At 39.1% G+C, this 22,676-nt stretch overlaps 1 protein-coding gene across 1 annotated transcript in view; it reads left to right on the top strand.

The window, feature by feature from the left end:
- LOC128982832 (uncharacterized) overlaps window positions 1-22,676 on the top strand; it is a 323,159-nt gene that overhangs the window by 266,449 nt on the left and 34,034 nt on the right. Inside the window, exon 4 of the mRNA XM_054401863.1 lies at window positions 16,999-17,043. Within this exon, the coding sequence (XP_054257838.1) occupies window positions 16,999-17,043 (45 nt within the window). The remainder of the gene's footprint in view (window positions 1-16,998; window positions 17,044-22,676) is intronic.

Raw genomic sequence — 22,676 nt, 5'->3', positions numbered from 1 at the left:
AAGGAAGCATTTATTGTCAGAATTTTAAATATTTAAAACTGCATGTTTTGATTGAATACTTTTTGGTGTAGGGATATATGACTTTGGAGTTAGGGGCTTATACTTGTAAACATGCAGCTGCCAATATTTAGTATGGTCATATATCCATCCACTGCCTTGGGCTTGATATTTGTGTATGGAAGCGTCAATCTTTAAAAGTGCATTTTCAATTTGAGGCTTTAAATCTCTCTTCTCAATAGTTAAGGTAGTAAGGCTTCTAAACTCCGCAATACATTCTTTCTCATTAACTAATTTTCCATTTTGATCCATTGAATATTTCATAAATTTAATTCTCATAACTAAAGTCCATTTAATTGGAAGAGGACAAGACTTCAGAGTATTTTCAAGGTCAGGTCTAATCGATTCACCAACAAATTTAATCATTGTGTATGGACATTTGATGCAAGAATTGGCATGTCTTTTAAAATGTCCAACAAAATTTGTTTTACAGAAATTACAAGTCTTGAGACTTTGTAATATATGTGATTTTAAAGCCGCGTTATTATCACAGATTAAAATGCAAACTTTGCACAGTTTCACCTTCATTTGATGAATTACCTTGTAGTGGCGAATCAGGTTACTTTTGGTGGAGAGCAACACGGAGCAGTGTTGACAGGTGGGCCTCATGGTCCAGAATGAAATATCACCCAAATGTCACTTCTATTTATAGACTTTTCGAAAATTAAAAAATTTTTGAAATTTTCAAAATTTAAAATTAAAAATTAAAAATTACTTCAACAGGAGGTCACCCACCCAGGACTTAATCAAGAGCTACCACTAGAGACAAGAAAACCAACCATGGGTCAGGAGCATGCCCGCGCCATGAGCCGGGAGCGCGCCCAATTTCGCGCACAAACCTCGCACTGTCAAGTTGATGATTTTGAGAATATACATGTGAATGCATGTGGATTTGAAATAGTAATGAAGTTGTACAATTGTATTGAACATTAATATAGGAGTATAGGCCGTGGGCAGGATTTTTAGGATTGGTGGCCAAAAAATGCCCACCATGTTATTCTTATGGGGAAAACGTGCCTAAAGTGAGGTCATACCGGCATATTGCCACTACTGAGGGCCAAGTAACATAACCTCAATTTACGTATTGCATACGTAGGTTCCCGCTAAACAACATAACCTCCGTAATTAGGTGATCCCGCTAATTCCCACTTAATGACATAACCTCAACCAAGGTATGGAGCGATTTGACGGCCAAACCTTCTATTACATTTATAAGTTTTTTTTTGGTGGAAGTGTCCGCTTCTTTCAATCGCAGGCCGTTGAGCTTCTAGAAGCTTCTCGAACGTTTAAACGTTCCTAGTTCTTTCGCCAATTTTCGGTTTCGTGGGGCCTTTTGGGTTGTCTGCTTCTGTCAGTCTTCTTGGGTTACGTCTACGGCTCGTTACCTTTTAAACTCCATATCGTTAATTTGGAAGTTGCAATTATACCTAATTACCATGTTGTCTACTAGTTCTATACCTAATTACCATGTTGTCTACTAGTTCTGTTAATTCGGAGTTTTTGTAAGAGTGGCGAGCAACTGAGTATGTCCTCTGAGTATATCACAATTATGTTGGGGCTCCCGGCTATGAACGAAAGCAACATCAGCCTGACTAAAGACCCGTGATGAGGCCAGACTAAGGAGGGGACCTAGGTGACCACACACAAACTGTAGACCATGTAAGAAGCCGCCGCTGCCGGCGTTTGGACAACTGCCGGTGTTTGGACTTTTAACCTTACTGATTATGCACGCCCCGCCACATCAGTAGTGGCAATATACCGGTATGACGACACTTTGAGTGTTTTTCCCATAAGAATAACATGGTGAGCTTTTTAGCGAATTTCCCTATAGGGAAGTAAGCTATTACCGTCGGTGGCATGGTAGAACCTAGACCCGGGACATACCACTATCACATATCACTATTCAAAACACAAACCTTTTCACAGTGTTCCCCCTTACTAACACCCTTTTTAAAAACATATCAACACTTGGAGAGGGTGTGTGCAAATGTTCTCCTACTGTCAGCAATTAATTGTTTACACTTATCTGACGGAGAAGTGTGTAGGTGGCCAAAGGATTTGGAAGTGGCTGGTAGGGAGTCGTTTAGGAGAGATATGATGGGTGGTGGGATAGTGAATTGTAAAGGTGGAGTTGTCAAGGGAGAAATACATGGTGTAGAAGTTGGAGGTGGAGATGCAGTTTGTGATATTGGATCATATGTCTAATATTCTATTCTATATTGTCTTGTTAAAAGCATATGGTTTATGTTTTTGTTATGATGTTTGTTTTAGTGTTGAGATGGCAATAAGATAAAAATGTTCTTTCTTTTACTAGTTTGTTTTATTCTTTTGTGAATATACTACACTGGCGACGAGGATGTCTAGAAAGAAGCAGAAGAGTGATAGGGAAGTTGTTGAAGAGTCTCACAGTGAGTTGGAGAGGAAAATGGAGAAGTTTGTCTTTGAGAAATACAAATGTGAAGAAACAGCAGAAGAGTACATTGAACATTTTCAACGTGTTTGTCGGGTGAAAGGGTTGGGGGGTTCAGATGAGCGTAGCAAGGAGGCGAGAAAAGACTTACTACTGGCTTATGTGGGAAGTGAACCACTCCAGAAGATGCAAAATTATTTCATCCCGAAGAACCTTGATTCATGTTCATATGAAGAAATTAAGACTGCATTTTTCACACTGTATGGTCCAAACCAAACGATTTTCGCTGCCCGTTTTGAGTTTGAAAGAGCTGTTAGGAATGAAAGTGAGTCCTTCACAGAATATTTCACCTGCAGAGGAAGATCGAAACTACTTAATAATAGCTACTCATATGGGGTATTTCCGCTACAAACGCCTTGCATTTGGCTTAACTGATGCTCCAGCCAAATTTCAGCGTTTCATGGAAAATCTCCTCAGTGATATCCCTTTGGTTGGGGTGAACATATACGATATCATAGTCAGTGGAAGAACCAAAGAAGAGCACCTGGGCAATGTCAGAACAGTGTTGAAACGTCTCGAAGCTGCGGGGATAAAGGCGAAGAAAGAAAAATGTCAGTTAGGTCGAAACAGTGTCTACTATTTGGGGCATAAAATTGATCAAGATGGAATACATCCTAGGGAAGATAAAGTAAAGGCACTAAAGGAAGCCAAGACTCCAACAAACAAGAAAGAGCTTCGAGTGTTTTTGGGAGCCATTAACTATTATGAGAAGTTCATTCCTCATCTTCATGGTCTTTGTTCAAGATTACACCGATTAACAAGTTCTAAGACTTCTTGGGTGTGGAATCACCAAGAACAAGAGGAGTTTGACAGAGCACGAAATCTGATTGCAGAAGATGCAACGGTTGTTCCTTACCGAGATGATTTGCCCATAACAGTATCCTGTGATGCCTCGGAGGTTGGTGTAGCAGCAATTATTCTACAAACTGATCACGATGGTGTAGAAAGACCAGTTGCATTTGCTTCGCGTACTTTGCAGGAATCAGAAAAGCGATATTCATCAATTGACAGGGAAGCACTTGCTTGCGTGTTTGGAGTGGTCAAATTCCACCAGTATCTTTATGGCAGACATTTTACCTTAACTAGTGACCACAAGCCTTTAGAGAGAATATTTGGTAAACATCGGGATTTGACCAAGACGATGAATAACAGGTTGGTTCGATGGGCTATTTTCTTAAACAACTACGACTTTGATATAAAGTATATAGAAGGTAGGAACAACGTGTTGGCGGATGCACTCTCTAGACTGCCCAGCGAGAGTGACCTCCCATCAAGAGAAGAGTTGTCTGCAAAACTACTGGTTCAGGAAAAGATAGACGATATGGCTCTGACATCAAAGGAACTGCAAGAAGAAACTAGAAAAGATGAGACTTGCAAGCGGGTAATGATGTTTATGGAATCACAATGGCCACAAAAGTTGCCTCATGATCTTTCATATTTGTCTCCATTTTTTCACAGACGGGAAGAACTCTCTTCTGTGAAAGGAATTCTGATGTGGGGAAATATAATAGTGGTTCCACAGGCCCTTCAAAAGAAAACACTACGTGTTTTACATCAAGGACATCCTGGAATTGAAGCTATGCGGAGTTTGTCACGGTTCTATGTGTGGTGGAGCAAGATTGACGAAGACATAGAAACGTATGTGAAGACTTGTAATGGGTGTCAGATGAACCGTCCAAGGGAGCCGGAGGTACCTCTGTACTCGTGGAATGTACCAGATGGTCTATGGGAACGGTTACACTTGGATTATGCTGGACCATTTGATGGGTGGTATTGGTTAGTTGGTGTAGATGCATTTTCTAAATGGCCAGAGATATTAATGGTTAGATCTATTACGGCTGCCAGTACAGTGAACAAGTTACGGGAATGGTTTTCTCGCTATGGAGTTCCTAGAATGATAGTCATCGACAATGGGACACAGTTTACGTCAGAGCTATTTGAGAAGTTTTGCAAGGATAACGCGATAGAACATGTCTGCAGTACACCATATCGTCCGAAGACGAATGGCCAAGTTGAACGGTTCATCAAAACATTCAAGTCAAGATATTTGTCCAGCAAAGGTGACAGGCAAGATCAAACACAAAGGTTGGCGAAGCTATTGTTTGCCTACAGAAACACACCACAAAAATCCACGAGCAAACCTCCATCTGAACTGTTCTTCGGCAAAAGACTTCGATCTCCATTGGACAATTTGAAGCCTACGGTGAAAGACGTGATAACAGAATCAGTTTTTAAACAAAAGGAGTATCACGATGGCAAAAGTAGACGTAGGGAATTTTCTGAGGGGGAAGAAGTCTGGGTGCAGAGAGAAATAGGTGCCGGCTGGCATCCAGGAGTGATTGCATCAAGAACTGGTGAGCTATCATACCAAGTCAGGGTTGGTGGACTTCTGAAGCGAAAATACGCAGACCAGCTACGTAAGAGAAGCGGAGCTTTATCTGAAGGGGGAGAAGTGTGATATTGGATCATATGTCTAATATTCTATTCTATATTGTCTTGTTAAAAGCATATGGTTTATGTTTTTGTTATGATGTTTGTTTTAGTGTTGAGATGGCAATAAGATAAAAATGTTCTTTCTTTTACTAGTTTGTTTTATTCTTTTTTTGAATATACTACACAGTTCTAGTGGCAGTAGGTGTTAGTAGAACATCAGCAACAGTGCAGTCTGAGGATTAGGAAGAGCTTGTAGTGCAGATGAATCAGACGAGGTTGACTCCAAAGTAGATAAACAAGACAAGCTTGATTGTGAAGATGAAGATGAAGACAATATTTCTATCAGCGGAGGAGATTGATCACCACTGGCCCGGAAGGTGTATTGTTCTTCTGCTCCAGGACTTGCACCTTCTGACTGCAGTATTTCTCGAAGAACCGATTTTGGATCTGATGCATGCGATGAAATTAAAATAGATCGAGGAAGAGACTTTGAAGATGAAGAAACTACTTTCGAGGGTCTAGTAGGAATTCTAAGAAGAGCCATAATAACAAATGAAACAGTGAATAGCAACTTGAGCTGACTCAGCTAGCTAGGACTACTTCAGACCATTGAATGATGATTGCCTGCGAAGCAAACCTCCTTTTACAGCAAAACTCAAGTGGAGGGGGGAAGCTTGTGGTCGGAGGGGGGAAGCTTGTGGTTGGAGGGGAAATATTGTGTCCGTTGGTGTTAACTTAAAAGAACTGTTCTCGGTTCCCAATAATGTACTATAAGGAAGCTTTCTAAGTCCTGTAAGTAGGTCAAGGTAATTTGAAAATATTGCCAAAAGGAGAGATGGAGCAGAAATTGGCTCCATCTCTCCTTTTGTTGTAGTATAACTTAGTGTTTGTTATGTATTTTAAGGAAGCTTTCTAGGTCCTGTAAGTAGGTCAAGGTCATTTCAAAATAATGCCAAAAGGAGAGATGGAGCAAAAATTAGCTCCATCTCTCCTTTTGTTGTAGTGGGGGAACTTAGTGTTTGTTTTATTTTCATGTTTGTGTGTAAGTCTGGATTGGCTAAAGACCAATGTTACGGTCTTATTGATCAGAGGCAGCGCAGCCAACGGACTGTCCTCATGGTATTGATCAAAGACTCATTAGCTAAAGCCGGAGCAGCGCAGTCAACGAACTGTCCCCATAAAAAATGTGTGTATGTCAAAGAGAACTCCATGTCATGAATTTATTATTGGTTTCATGTTGTTGTTTTGTGTAAACGTCTCTCATCCAGTCAGATTCGCCGGTTGTGCAAGACTGACAATCATCCGTCTGCTCGCAGCCCTTTTATACGCTCGGGTTGAGTGGTGGGGGTAGAACAACGCTGCACCTGCTTATGTAAATTAACTAGCGATAGTCGGTCCCTAGCTAGAACATATGCCCGGTCGGATTCAAACCTAATATTCAACTATTCAAACAAATAAACAAGAAATTTTATTTACAGTCATGGTATATTTACAAATTGCCAACCCTTATTCTGTTGTTAACTAAGCTATATACAATATTTACAGACAGTCTGTACAACATTTTAAATTTTTTGACAGGTGGGGCTTTTGTCAATTTTTTCTTTGAAGAGCGACAATTGCTTTTGCTCGCACTGGGCTTTATCCAATGCCCTTTGACTGAATATGCAAGAGTTTTTTTCAATTGGCCAAGTGTGGGTATACTAAATTGTCATCGGGAGTGTTTTCAAAATTTTTTGAGAGCGACAATTTTTTCTTGTAGCATTAAGCTTTTCTATATCTCCTTCTGTTGTAGTGAGGAAAGGGTCTGTGTTTAGGTATAACAACAAAAGTTTAAAATTTAACTTAACCAAATGCAGAATAGTATGCAGGCCGTTGGACCTCCAAACTAATTACAAAATGGTCAACTTAAATTTTAAATATAGAATATTTACAGTCACAAGAAAGTTTTCATTGTTAGCTGACATAAGTAAACTACCAATGACAACAAAAGTTTAAAACTTAATTTAACCAAATGCAGAATAGTATGCAGGCCGTTGGACCTCTCAACTAATTACAAAATGGTCAACTTAAATTTAAAATATAGAACATTTACAGTCACAAGAGTGTTCATTTTAATGGGAGACTTCTTTATCCTTTGTTAGCTGAAATATCACATGATTAGGAAAATACAACACTCTGCGCCCTTCAAGTACCAAAGACACGATGCACTCCATAAAGTAAAACCATCTAAGATACAAGCTAAAGCCAACATGCAGCACATGCTATTGACTAAAATATTAAGTTAGATTGGCCAAATCTGACGAAAGGTTTTAATCAAAAGTCAGTCAGTCTACACTCAACCAGTCAGCTGTACCAGTTGGGTGAGACTGACTACAGTCCGTTCGCTGCCACTACTTTTATACGCGAGCCTGTTGGGAGGGGGGGGGGCGATATACACAACGAACGTTTTTTGTTGGTTGGGAGGTTTACCCTGCTTCGCGGGTAAATTTCCCTACTGTCGGGGTAGGTAATTCTACCTACTAAGTAAGGAAGTCTCAAACATCATATCATTCAGTGTCGAACCTTCAACAGAGACTGTTCACATATGCTAGCTCTGTTCTGATGTTAACTATGGACAAGCCAAGTACAATCACACAAGATAAACTAGAGAGAATAAAAGAAAATTTAAAGAAATCTACCACTGCTAAAACTAGCAATTTTCGCAAGTCAATACCACTACGTCTAAAGTTTCAGAAGCAAATTAAATTACCACTACATTGGAATGCATCAGGATCAAATTATTCTAATCAATTATATTATTATAGACCCGAAGCCATATGTCAAGAAATGAAGCTTCCTCAACTAGTAAGTCCAATAGAAACAGAAAAAGTGACATTTAAATATCTGTTACAAAACAAACATTATCAATTAGTAGAACAAAGACAAAATGAAAATGGTAAAACATTTATTTTCTTTTATGACAACAAGTTTTTAGAGGTTTGCTTTCCGACAAAATTAAATGTATCAAATCCTCCTGACGTTGAAGATGGAAAGCTAATTTATTTGATTCACATAAGTCAGGACTCATGGAATTGGGTATAATTCACGTACAAAAGGTATCAGCCTTTCTAAAGACTCCATAATATAAACATATTTTGACCACAAAGGTTGTAGCCGAGGGCCGTTGGTTGGGGTGTTGATGGGGGTTAATGGTATGGTATGGAGGAGGGAATTCGGATAATCAGGAGGAAATAAACAGGGTAATGCAATAGGTTAGGAGTAGGTGTGTCTGGACCAAACTTAATATAAGCGTGCTAAATCTGCTACCAATAAAATTAGGAAGATTGCTGGGGACCAGAGGGACGGAGACCTTTTACCCAGATCAGAACACTTGCCTAGCCAGCTTTGATTTGCACTAATTGAACTAACTATTTAAATATTGACCTATCCTTCCAACTATGAACTGAACTTGGATAACTTCTTACTAATATTGATAAGTGAGGGAAATAATATGTAAATTGAATACTGCATGGCTAATATGTATGAATTTGATTGATTATTGCTAAGCTACATTCTGGGAACATGTGGTTTAGTTTTTCATGTTTGAAAAGGTTGGTTGCAGAAGGCAACCAACCGAATGAGTTGTGAATTCCTACATTTCAATGGTCGGGTGAGCCAGAAGGGCTCCCCGCTTGTTACCTGACTTAGCCAACCATAATTGGTACTTATATCTATCTACATAACTATACTAATTGTAACTTATCAGTTTCGAGTCACGGTCCTGGAAATTGGTTCTTGTGTCGTTTTTAGATGCCGAAGTTGAAGAGGGAGATCAGCCAAGAAGGGGGACAAGAGTAGGAAGGTGGGGATATAGCGTTGATGCAGTCGCGGCAGGCAACGAGATAGTCATGCAGCCCGGCTTCGCGAAATGGACACACTATGTAAAATATAGCGTGTTGCTATGCGTCACAAGGTTAATCTGTCAAACTATTTAACAAAATATAAACATGGTCTCTAGAACCCCTAATATACTACTACTACTAATTTTTCTAAAGATATATAAACAATATTTAATTTTACGTAATTTTTTTAGGACCTCTAACATAAGATATAAATTATATTTGGTTTTACATTAGGCCTACCTCATTTGTGGGTACAAGATAAAGCTGCTATATCACATAGTTCCAAACACACGCGCGCACACGATACAGCTAACGATACAGCTAACGGTAGACACAGCACCGTACAGGCAGCAACACTCCGCCACTACCTCCAAACGCGAACTGTGTGGATACTATCACAGCCACCTCTAATACAATTGTATTAGAGGTGGCTGTGATACTATCCAAATCTGGGTACAGCTTCGTGAAGGTTGAGTAACAAGGCTGGGTGTGGCCGCAACCCTGAAGAAACTTTCCTCCGTCCAACTAACCTAATTCCGCGGCGACCAGTGAGTGACCCATGCCGCGCCGCGCCACGCCCCGCTGACCTTACTAGAATACTACACAGTACTGTTGACTATGAATTTAATTATATCCATCATTTAATTGTATATACTGTGTTTTGCTCGTTAAACAATAAAAACAGTACCCACATACGTCACTTTGTGACGTAGGACCGGAAACCACCCGCATTCCCGAATTTCCGGCTGATGGGCTTTAAACCCGTTAAATTTACCCCATCTGCCCCGGCATATGCTTGGCGGTCAACTGTTACTATTTCACTACTATGCTGTACTGCTTCATACGCAGCAAGAAGTTCAGGGTAGTACGCTGGCCAAGAGCTTTGCTTTGGTGAAAGTTTCTTAGAGAAGAATCCAAGAGGCTGCCAGGAATTTTCAACAAATTGTTGAAAGCAAGCTCCTACACTAACGTCAGAGGCGTCTTTAAACAGTCCAAGAGGGGCGTCATGTTTCGGATGAAATAGGAGTGTCACTGATGACAAACTAGACTTGCAAGCTTGAAACGCTTTCTCAGTCTCTGGGGTCCAAGGCACAGGAAGTGATCCTTTGCTATTTGCACAACCAAGCAGAGAGTCTAAAGGTGCTTATAGTTCTGCGGCTTTAGGTGAGAATCTACGATAGAAATTGATCATACCAAGGAACCGTCGAAGACCACGCATTGTCTTAGGTAGTTGGTACTCCTGAAGAGCAGATATTCGGTCTTGTGGAGGGTAGACACCTGATTCTGAAACTTTGTGCCCTAAAAACGTCACTTCAGGCATTGCAAAAACACACTTGGATGAGTTTACAATAACGCCATAGGAATGGAGTCTTTTGAACAAAGTCCTAACACTAAAATATCATCAGTGTAGCTGAACGTAAAATCTAGGTTTTGGGTTACTTCATCTATGAAACGCTGGAATGTTTGGCCAGCATTACGTAGCCCAAAAGTCATGAATGGAAACTCGAAAAGGCCGAATGGAGTTGTGATAGCAGTTTTGCATATGTCATCTGGGTGTACAGGGATTTGTTGGTATGCTTTTACTAGATCTATGGCAGAAAATACGTTACAGCCTGAAAGATTATTTGAAAAATCATGAATGTGTCGAACAGTATACCTGTCAGGAGTGGTGCGTGCATTCAATGCATGGTAGTCTCCACACGGTCTCCATCCATTTTCTCCTTTCGGCACCAGATGCAGGGGTGAAGCCCACGGACTGTCTGATGGACGTGCTGTACCACATTTTACCATGTTGGAAAATTCACTCTTTGCAATGCTGAGCTTTTCAGGTGCCAGTCGTCGTGGTCGGCAGAATACAGGAGGTCCTGGAGTCGTTTGTATGTGATGTACTGTCTGGTGCTTCACTTCTCGAGGCAATCCTGGAGTACGAGTAATTTCAGGGAATTCACGTAGGATTTTAGAGAGGGGAGAAGTAGTGACTACGGATTTTACGCTACTTTGAGTCGTAACGGAAAGTTGCGCCAATTGAGCTTCGATTTCTTCTAGCGACATTGGTAATATTGATGAAGGAATGTCGTGTTATGGTGGTTGTTGTTCGGGGTCACCAATATATAGGGTGTGTAATCTGCATTAAATAATATCACTACTATATGAACGAATATTTTGATAAGATTTATTTACAAACGAATGAAGAAGTGTGTTGAATCATAACATAGTCAAAACTAAACATTTTAACAATCTATCAACAGCTGTAACATAATAAATCTATATAAATAAAATTAGAGTTTTGTCTGTACATTGCTTAGAATAATGAACTTTTTGGTTATTTTTACATTTCATAGGTCAGAGAAACCGAATCAAACCTTATCTCAATTTCTGTCTGTCTGTCTGTCTGTCTGTCTGTCTGTCTATCTGTCATTCTCTTGGTAACGCTAAAATACGCACTTTATTACAACTACTCCTCAATAACTATAGCACTGTCCCGCCTGAAACTTATTTTCCAAATACTATACATATATGAGATGGTTTTAGACGTATTTCATCGAATATGAGACAGTTAGATATTTAACAGTAAACCCTTGAAAATCAAGTTTTTGTCGATTTTTGACGTGGAATTTCTGGAAGCCCATGTTAACCTTATGAGAAATGAAATTATTGAATCTTAACAGCTGTTTCAATTAAACAAGTTGGTTCTGTTCTGTGATGTTCAATAGCATTAAAGTTACAAGGATTACCAACAGGGTGCAGCACTAGCACTATTATTTCTTTTACATTTATGACAACAGCTAATTTGCAACCTGGAGGCGAGTGAGCGTAGCGAACGAGCTAACCTGAAGGCAAGTGAGCGTAGCGAACGAGCTAACCTGAAGGAAAGTGAGCGCAGCGAACGAGCTCCAACATACAGGTGAGTGAGCGTAGCGAACGAACTTCAACCAGGACGTGATTGAGCCATGCAAACGAGATCAGATAGTAAAAATAAAAGTAAGCCTACCGTTATAGGATCGACCGGCAGACACAGAGGTAATTTAACCTTTTATTGATTGTCATACCGATCCGGAACAACAAAAAACAACATAAAATGAAGCTATGTATAATAGTTTGGCCAGCATATCTTAAAATATGCAAACCAACTGCTGTTCTTTATATAAGAAGGTTTCAACTGAATATTATAAGATCCCCGTGCGTAGAACGGGTACACAGCTAGTATTAAAATAAAGTGAAGACCAAAGGCATCACAGCTGTGGCTAAGTTGACGCCACAGTCTCAAGCCTTATGGAACAATGTAAAAGTTTTTCCTCAGCCACCAGCACTAAAAAATCTCTCAAAAGTAGAAAATTTGTTGTTAATTATCACGTATAGTACTTTTGAAAAATATTTATATAAAAGTTTGGTTCAGCTAAAAGTGGTGTAAGGGGTGGATAGTTTTGTTTGCTCAAGATGCAGTCGAAATTGCAAATCAACTTTCTCTAGGACCTTCTGAAGCAGGCATAATAAAGGATATGATATATAACATGGCTGGAGAATATTAATAAACATTCCACATCTGCAAAGGCATGTTTAATAATTAAAATATTTAACACTTTTAAGACGATTGACGATTATGCACTCTCACACTAAATAATTGCATTTAATTTATATTTGGACCTCTTTTACGAATGCTTTGGTTTTCACAATACACCTTTATTTGTCAATATCATACAGCTGCTATTCACTATGTTTTTATACGTCAGAATATTCAATACTCAGATACACTAATCTTGTCAAACGTTGAAATACCTTTTTAATAGTAATCAAAACAAAATGTATTTTTTCAATGTAATTTATTTAGGCTCCTTGACAAGAAATAGTTTATTAATAAATATGAAGCAACTGTTTCATGAATAGTCTGTAGCTTCATTTAAATGGTTGCAACTAACAGCGGTAGGAATATTATTATTTATTGTATTCTCTGCACAAATATAAACAAAATACATTTTTTGTTCATTTTTAGAACATTCAGCAAATACAATAGCAACTATTAATAAAACGTTAATATACTACTAACGTTATATTTGGAGTCTCACACTACAGGCGGGATACCTGTGTGCGAAAAAGCATTTCCCTCCTCTCCCTTAAAAAAATATGAAATAAATGGATATGCCAGGTTTGATCCAAACAAGCAGACTACAACAGTTAACTTATTCTTCATAAGAATAACATGGAAATTTTTTATTTACAATTTTCTCCGTAACCAATAATCATACAGAAACACTTCAATATACAATTTTTTTAGCTATTCAAAATAGTCTAGAAAAAATTTGGAAAGTTTTATTTTTGAGGGTCAAAAACGAGAAAAACCTATTTTTACCCCATAAACCCCCGTTTCCAAGGTCTGATCATGCTGGTTTGCGAACTCGTTCGAATAAACGTAATTTTGCACGTTTGTACCAAATTTCATCGAAATCGAATCATTTTTGCTCAAATTATTGAGTGGAGCGAGCGAAGCTCTTATACGTCGACTTTTATGCATTTCGTAGTACGCAAACTCCTCCTAGACGGCTGAATCAATCGTTTTCAAATTTTGGGTGGTGATAAAGACCGTATCGGTGAGTGCCAACATCTATATGGCGTTAAAAATAACTCTCAGGAATCCGCCCCACTGGGTCTCAAAGTTTCAATGTAATCCTTATGGAAGCAGTATTTGACACATAAATAAATACATATGATCAGCTGTTGACTTTTGAATGCAGTAGATAAAGAAATAGCTGATAGCATTATTCCACAGATATTAGAACAGAAACGGTATGAATCATAAATATAATCAAATGACGACACTAGCTTGAGGTCCGTGACGTAGGAAGTGCTGAAGGAAGTACTAAAGGTGAGCAGTCTGGAGTGTGGAAACTGTTTATGACGATTAGATCAAGGTATCTACAATCCTTAAATGCTATTCAAAGGGAGGGAAACAGGTCCGTGGCGTAGGAAGTGGTGAAGGAAGGGGTTAAAGGCGAGCAGTCCGGAGTGTGGGAAATGTTTATGACGATTAGATTAAGGTATCTGCAATCATAAAATGCGATGGGAAGGAAGGTAAACAGGTCCGTGACGTAAGAAGTGGTGAATGAAGTAGTAAATGCGAGCAGTCCGGAGTGTGGGAACTGTTTATGACCAATAGATTAAGGTATTTGCAATCGAAAAATGCTAAGGGAAGGGAGGTAAACAGGTCCGTGACGAGGGAGGTGGTGATGGAAGTAGTAAATGCGAGCGGTCCGGGGTGTGGGAACTGTTTATGACCAATAAATTAAGGTATCTGTAATCTTATAATGCTATGGAAAGGGAGGAAAATAGGTACGCGACGTAGGAAGTGGTGATGGAAGTATTTAAGGCGAGGTGTCTGGAGAGTGGAAATTGTTTATGACGATTAGATTAAGGGATATACAATCCTAAAATGCTATGGGAAGGGAGGAAAACAGGTCCACGATATAGGAAGTGTTGAAGGAAGTAGTAAAGGCAAGCTGTCCGGAGTGTGGGAACTGTTCATAACGATTAGATTAAGGGATCTGCAATCCTAAAATGCCATGGGAAGGGAGAGAAAAAGGTCCGAGACGTAGGAAGTGGTGAAAGCAGTAGTCAAGGTGAGCTGTCCGGAGTGTCCGGATCTGTTTATGACGATTAGATTAAGGTATCTACAATCTTAAAATTCTATGGGAAGAGAGGGAAACAGGATCGCGACGTAAGAAGAGGCGAAGGAAGTAGTAAGGTGAGCAGTGCGGAGTGTGGGAACTGGGAACCGTTTGTAGCAGTTAGATTAATGTATCTGCAATGCTGAAATGCTATGAGAAGGGATGGAAGCATCCCCAATACATAGAAAATTGTGAAAGAAGTAGTAAAGGCTAGCAACGCGGAGTGTGGGGAATGTTTGTGGCAATTAGATTAACGTATCTAAAATACTAAATTGCTATGGAAAGTGATGAAAACAGGTCCACGATGTAGGAAATGGCTTATAAAGTAGTAAAGTACAGGGTGGCGCAGATGGATTGGGTGGTTTTAAAATACTTGTCAAACTGTCAATTTTAAAGGTATTGGATTGAAATAAAGTGTAAAACGTGTAGTTACAATGGAAGTTTATTGACAAAAAATTAGTTAAGTTAGTTTTTAAAAATTATATCAATTAAATGCCTTCCTTCTTGAGCGACGCATTCTTGGAGTCGGTCTTCGAGGTTCCGCATTTCTCGCTCAAGCACATCACCAGGAATTGATGTGATTTCGTTGTGAATTGCAGCCTTCAACTCCTGAATGGTCCGGGGTTTGTTCATGTAGACCCTTGCTTCAGGAGTTGAAGGCTGCAATTCACAACGAAATCACATCAATTCCTGGTGATGTGCTTGAGCGAGCAATGCGGAACCTCAAGGTCCGACTCCAAGAATGCCTCGCTCGAGAAGGAAGGCATTTGATGGATATAAATTTTAAAAACTTAACTAATTTTTTTCAATAAACTTCCATTGTAACTACACGTTTTGCACTTTATTTCAATCCAATACCTTTAAAATTGGCAGTTTGACAAATATTTTAAAACCACCCGATCCATCTGCGCCACCCTGTATGAGCATAGTGTGAAAACCGTCTGTGGCAGTTAGATTGATGTATCTTTAATCCAAAATTCTATGAGAAGGGAAGGAAACAAGTCTATGACGTAGGAAATGGTGAAGGAAGTAGTAAGGTTTGCAGTGCAGAGTGTGGGAACTGTCTTTGGCAATTACATTAATGTATCTGCAATCCTAAAATGCTATGGGATGAGAGGGAAACAGGTCCACGACGTAGGGGGTGGTGAAGGAAGTAGTAAAGGTGAGCGTGTTGAGTGTGGGAATGGATTAATGTATCTACAATGCTAAAATGCCATGGGACGAGACTGTAGCACGAATCGATACATATTTCGATACATGCAATTGCTTACAATATAAATTTACAACTGAGTTGACAACAGCTGATTTTTACTCCATAGAGGCTTAAAACTATTTTGACTTCCTAAAGAGTAAAAATGATACTTTAGACCCGCAACGCATGCATTAAAAACGACTGTTATTACTGCAGTTTGACCAAAACAATACAATATAAACCCTTGATGACTCCGCTCAATTTTGTGGATGCCTCTGCGAACGCCACCTAGTAGTGCTAACGGACACACACACACGCGCGCGCGCGCGCGCGCTCACACACAAGGAAACACCTCGAACCATAATCCGGTTTTTAATAACGAACATCTCTATCCATGTACATCAAATGATCATATACAAAATTACTAATTACATCTTAATATAAAATTACTACCAATCTACTTTACTTGCAAAGTCTTGGATAAAAGATTCCGACAACTTTTGATATTTAAACGCAATACCCCAGCACCCGTCAAAGTTTACAGCCATTTCCCGAAGAAAGTATTCGGGAATTTCTGGTGCTTTAAAAATGGAGCCCAGTTCACTCTGTGAAAGTATATTCTGAGCATATCAATGGAAAAATCATAATGGGACGAAAAAATTTCCCAATCTAAGATCTAGTAAATCTCATGACAAATTTGTCTGTTTGAACCCCGTGAGGCTCTTTGCTCTCTTGAGACAACAGTGAGCAGGCGTTCTCCATCTCCAAGCTCATACTGGCCGCTTTCATGGAGGGACAGGTTTAAGTAGTACTGTAGAGTGTAGGCTGCACTGAAAGCACACATTTTATGGTCACCCTCACACAGCTTACTCCTTTAAGGTAGAAATTGTAAACAGACGGGCCAGTGATTTTCCGTACGTTAGGATGAAACCCTCGCAAAAATCTGCCTTTGGTTTAAATAATTTTAAAAGGAATGCAAAGAGCTGTAATTAAACCTTGATTGTATGGTACAGAACCTTCATTCCAACGAATACCGTGATGACTTGTTAACCAGCGAGTGGTTATTTGCATTTTATCATTTACATTTTTAATAGGTACTATAAGAGGGTTTGAAAATTATTTGGCAATTCAATTATTGTGTAGAGTGGGACTGTTTCTGTGTAGTATTATGTAAAACATTTTACTCAGTATATTAGGATAGGCATTGCAAAGCTTGCGTTATTTTACAAGGAATCTATTCAATCTGATATTTTGGCAGCTAATTTTTCTTTAACGGGTTATATAACATGTTTTTTTATGTTTCAGAAATGGCAAGGCCGGTGAAGGGAGGCTATCTACTCAGGCATAAAAGTAAGTTAAATTTTTTTTTTTTGTAAGTACAATATAATATATTCTTTTCGGTGTACTGCAGAAAAAACTGCCGTTTTAATACATGCGTTGCGAGTCTAAAGTAGCATTTTTACTCTCTAGGGAGTAAAACGCATTAACCGTTAGGGAGCGAAGATCTGCTGATGTCAACTCAGTTGTAAATTTCTATTGTGTTTACAATTGCATTTATCGAAAGTATGTAGGGATTGATTTTTTATTCGATTGTAGTTAATCGTTGCCTTGTTGTAAATAGTTCGACATATTGATAGTATACAGTATGCTAACACAGTCGTAATAGACCAAACAATTGAGTCACTTACTAAACAGATAGCTGCTTGTTTCCGTTAGCAAATTAAAATGAAAACGAGCTAGAAGTAGTTTTGAGAAGTTATTGTTGAATGAAAACGATTTCAGATTTGTTACCTAGTTTGTTCAATGGAGCAATGTGACAAAAAATATAGTTTATCACACGGGCAAAAAGTGTCTTTTCAACCTTCGTTCATTTTCCAACGTCGGCTTTGCCTCGATCATAAAACTTGAGCTCCGGTCGAAAAAACACACTGGAGTCACTGGAACTAGGGATGAAACATACTATTTCACAGCTATGTTGTAGGTCCATTTAATCTAAAACTTTGATATAGTTTTTTTTTTTTTTTACTATGCCATTGATTAAGGAAATAAAAAACTATTCTTTAACCGATGTTGTGTCAACCAAGGCTCTGTAGAACTAAATAATGTAAGATTAATTTGAATGTAATCATTGAAAGCCTAACTTTTATAAGATAGTTTCAACTATCAAGATTTGTTATAATATTAACGAGGTATTAGCCCGTCCTTCGTACGGGAATCGAGTAGTCAGTTAAAACTGTGTATATTTCAGAACAGCTAGTTTATACGGATAAATATACATTTTCTTGCAGTTGTCCCTTGACCAAATTTGTTTTCATCCCATTATAGGCCTATACAATATACATTTTAAATTCGATAATTTTATAATGAAACCGCAATTGTGTCGATGTAAAAAGCCTTGATGTGAGATTTGTGGCCGATTCGCACATTGATTATAAGTAGGTTGAATATTATACATCACACATTATACAATATACATTGATTATACACCTACAGTAGAGAGAGTATAGTCAATTGGGAAGTGTATTGCCAACGATACCACCTTCCATCGCATACTATAACTTAGGTACCGTACCACCTCTGTCGCAACTGAAGGTCAGGGGAACACTTGGCGCCGGAGCAAGTTGAGATACACAGGAAGGCATGGGGAAGGCCACAATTCTCTGGTTCGGCGAAACCACCGGACTGGCGGAAAAATGCTCCGGCGAAACCACCGGATATTCTCTACTTCGCCGGACCGCCGGATCGGCGGTTTCGCCGGCCCAGTGGGTAGTGGGGCATTGTTCCTTATGGAGATGAACACACATACCGGCGAAACAGCCGGAACTGCGACTGCCCCCACTCCTCAGTCGTGGTTCAACCCTCAAGGGTGGTGGTTGTTTTTCACTTAAGCGCAGTGTCCAATTGGTGTATTTAGTTTTATTTTGCTAATTAGTTAATTTATTTATTATTTTTAGTCTGTTTAGTTCTATATCATCATGGTCGATGTTGATATGGATTTACTTTTTGGTTTGATTTATGAGAAACCAGAACTTGACAAAAACAAAACGAGGGACAGCTGGAGACAAATTTGTGCTGCATCTCTTGTGGATAAATACAGTCTCTCATGTACGTGTCTTGTCCTTGTATTTGCACTCTAATCTTCAATAATTGCTCGTCGAATGAGGGGACAGACATTCGAAAATAATTAAAAACCTTATTTTCATTATTCCTCAACTGTAAAAATAAAGTATAAAATGCCCCATTGAGGTGTCTGTTCTCCAGAATCGGATGAACCCAAATATTTCGGTGGTGTTTTCTCTTCCTTCTGTGGTGGATCAAACACAGAACGGCCAATTTTTGAGGTCTTGACAGTGCCATTTCTAAGATTAAACTGATTCAGAGTTGACTGCAGTCTGTTTATTGTTGCCGCCTCCAGCAACATAGTTTTTGCCGGGACAAGTGTGTTCCGAACCTCAACCTCCGGCGGTTCCGGTTGAAGATAAGTGACTCTGAAGAAGAAAATTTAGTTTTTTCTTTTTTTCCATATAGGCCCTACTTTGTATAGAGGGAGAAAGTAATAGACCTTAGACGTTATTGGCTTTTACAATTCAAGGATCAACCAATCATTTTGTTATAATTTTTCAAAAACCACATTTTATAATGGGTTTTGAATATTGATATGGTCTTATTTGTTAAGTTCTTTCATCTAATATTTTTTCTTTAGCCTTTTTAGAATTAATTGGAACAGCTGATGATTTTAAAATGATTCATATTGTACAAATAAAACATTCCTTTCTGTTCTTCTTGTAAACATGGTTTACTATTTTTTTCTCTCTAGGTGAAAAAAACGAACCTCTATCACAACAAACCTGTTGTGATGGTTTTTTTCCGATTTCGTAAATATTTCCGCCACTAGACTTTCAATATCCATCTTTGCACGACCAACGACACTAGCTGAGAAAAAGGACTGAAGCATTGTCACAGCTACTATCGCTGGTTGGGACCTAAGAGAGATTTAAAGCGCAGCTCCAAAGTAAACAGACCCTGAGGTTACTGCCTCCCCCCCTATTCCCTTCTATCACCTGCGTCTTTTATAATTATTGCCACCACAATGCAATTACTCATACTATACCAAATTTACAGTAAGTCAAAATAAAAAAAAAATACCTAAAATAAAACGAATCCAATAAAAGTCACAGTATGTACACAATTTTGGTATCCTGACATCATTACATGAACCGTCCATATAACTAACTATCATTAATCAATTTCACTGCATCAATTGCTAAGTTAATGAGTAAAAGAAGAAAAGTAAAAACAATAACAAATAGTTTGTTTTGAAACTACTGGGAAATATAGCAAAGATACGCCACTTGGGATGTTTTCCCCATAAAAAAACATGGTGAGCATTTTTTTGCCATTTTGTATAGACCCTGCTCTCGGTCTATACAAGCCCATACAAATGTTCAGTACTATTGTCCAACTCCATTAACATTCCAAAACCACGTCCATTCCCATGTATATTTCCAAAATCATCGACTTGACAGTGCAAGGTTTGCACGCGAACTCGGGCGTGCTACCACTCCCGACCCATGCTTCTCGCTCCTGACCCATGGTCGGGCTTCTCACCCTCATTGGTAAAGCGATGAAATGGCACTCCCCTGGACATCCTTTGTGGAAATCCATGAGTTCTGGCTACTTGGGAACCCAAGCCGTTTGACATACAACATATCACCGTTTCTCCTAATCATCTTCTCTACCAAATGCATGTCTTTATACTTGGTCTTTAACAACTCCTCTGTATAGAATCCTCCCCTGATTATGCCCCACCACTGAGGGGCGGTAACATGCCACCAGAGAAGAGCATTCAATCCAGACAAACCAATTTCTAAAAACATAAACTCTGGTTTAGCCAAGTACTCACCCGGAGATACATACAATTGTCTGGCATTTAAACCGTCTTTAACATAAACAGCCACTCAAACAAGACTGGTGGTTGGAGTAAGAGGTACGACACTAGCTTGAGGTACGTGACGTAGGAAGTGGTAAAGGAAGTAGTAAAGGCAAGCAGTCCGGACTGTGGGAAATGTTTTTGAGGATTAGATTAAGGTATCTGTAATCCTAAAATGCTATGAGAAGGGAAGAAAACAGGTCCGCGACGTAGGAAGTGGTGAAGAAAGAAGTCAAGGCGAGCTGTCTGGAGTGTGGAAACTGTTTATGACGATTAGATTGAGATATTTACAATCCTAAAATGCTATGGGAAGGGACGAAAACAGGTCCGCGATGTAGGAAGTAGTAAAGGAGTAGTCCAGGCGAGCTGTCCGGAGTGTGGGAACTGTTTATGACGATTAGATTAAGTTATTTGCAATCCAATAATGCTATGGGAAGGGAGGTAAACAGGTTCGTGACGTAGAAAGTGGTGAAGGAAGTAGTAAAGGCGAGCATTCCGGAATGTGGAAACTGTTTGTGACGATTAGATTAAAGTATCTGCAATCCTAAAATGCTATGGGAGGGAGGGAAACAGGTCTGTGACGTAGGAAGTGGTGAAGGAAGTAGTCAAGGCGAGCCGTCCGGAGTGTGGAAACTGTTTATGACGATTAGATTATGGGATCTGCAATCCTTAAATGCTATAAGGGAGGGAAACAAGTCCGAGACGTAGGAAGTGGTGAAGGAAGTAGTCAAGGTGAGCTGTCCGGAGTGTGGGAACTGTTTATGTCGATTAGATTAAGGCATTTACAATCTTAAAATTCTATGGGAAGAGAGGGAAACAGGTCCACGACGTAAGAAGAGTTGAAGGAAGTAGTAAGGTGAGCAGTGTGGAGTGTGGGGGAACTGGAAACCGTTTGTAGCAGTTAGATTAATGTAACTGCAGGGCTGAAATGCTATGAGAAGGGATGGAAGCATGCGCACGACATAGAAAATGGCGAAAGAAGTAGTAAAGGCTAGCAGTACGGAGTGTGGGGAATGTTTGGGGAAATTAGATTAACGTATCTAAAATACTAAAATGCTATGGAAATTGATGAAAACAGGTCCACGATGTAGGAAGTGGCTTAGGAAGTAGTAAAATATGAGCATAGTGTGAGAAACGTCTGTGGCAGTTAGATTAATGTATCTTCAATCCTAAAATGCTATGAGAAGGGAAGGAAACAGGCCCCACGACGTAGGAAGTGGTGAAGGAAGGAGTAAGACTTGCAGTGCAGAGTGTGGGAACTGTCTTTGGCTATTGCATTAATGTATCTGCAATCCTAAAATGGTACGGGAAGAGAGGGAAACATGTCCACGACGTAGGGGGTGGTGAAGGAAGTATTAAAGGTGAGCAGTGTTGAGTGATGGAATTGATTAATGTATCTGCAATGCTAAAATGCTATGCGAAGAGACTGTAGACTGTAGGTTAAAATGGTTATGAAGCATAAATCGATACATATTTTCGATATATGCAATCGTTTACAATAGAAATTTACAACTGAGTTGACAACAGCTGTTTTTTTATTCAATAGAGGCTAAAAACGATTTGTACTCCCTAAAGAGTAAAAATGCTACTTTAGACCCGCAACGCATGCATTAAAAACGACTGTTTTTACTGCAGTATCACAAAAACAATATATATTATGAACCCTTGATGACTCCGCTCAATTTTGTGGATGCCTCTGCGAACGCCACCTAGTATATATATAGATATTTATATGTTAATATATTTATATATAATAAATTAATAACTAAAGGGTACTATATGTTTAATTATTTATTTCTATTACTAATATGTATGTCCGTTAGCACGATAACTCGAGCAAAAATGATCCGATTTTGATGAAATTTGGTATAAACGTGTAAACCTACATTTATTCGAACGAGTTCGCGAACCAGCATGATCGGACTATGAGAACGGGGGTTTATGGGGGTTTTATGGGGTAGAAATAGGTTTTTTCCCACCAAACCATTTTGTAGACCTTAAAATACAAATAATTTAGTATATTGAAGCGTTATTATGCGCCTAACGGTTACAG

This window comes from Macrosteles quadrilineatus, unplaced genomic scaffold, assembly GCF_028750875.1.
Source record: "Macrosteles quadrilineatus isolate MER2022 unplaced genomic scaffold, UCM_ALF_1.0 Scaffold_1__1_contigs__length_201487025, whole genome shotgun sequence".
Classification (NCBI taxonomy): Eukaryota; Metazoa; Arthropoda; class Insecta; order Hemiptera; family Cicadellidae; genus Macrosteles; species Macrosteles quadrilineatus.
The sequence above is the reverse complement of the archived record's forward strand: the minus strand, read 5'-3'. Positions and strand labels throughout refer to the sequence as shown.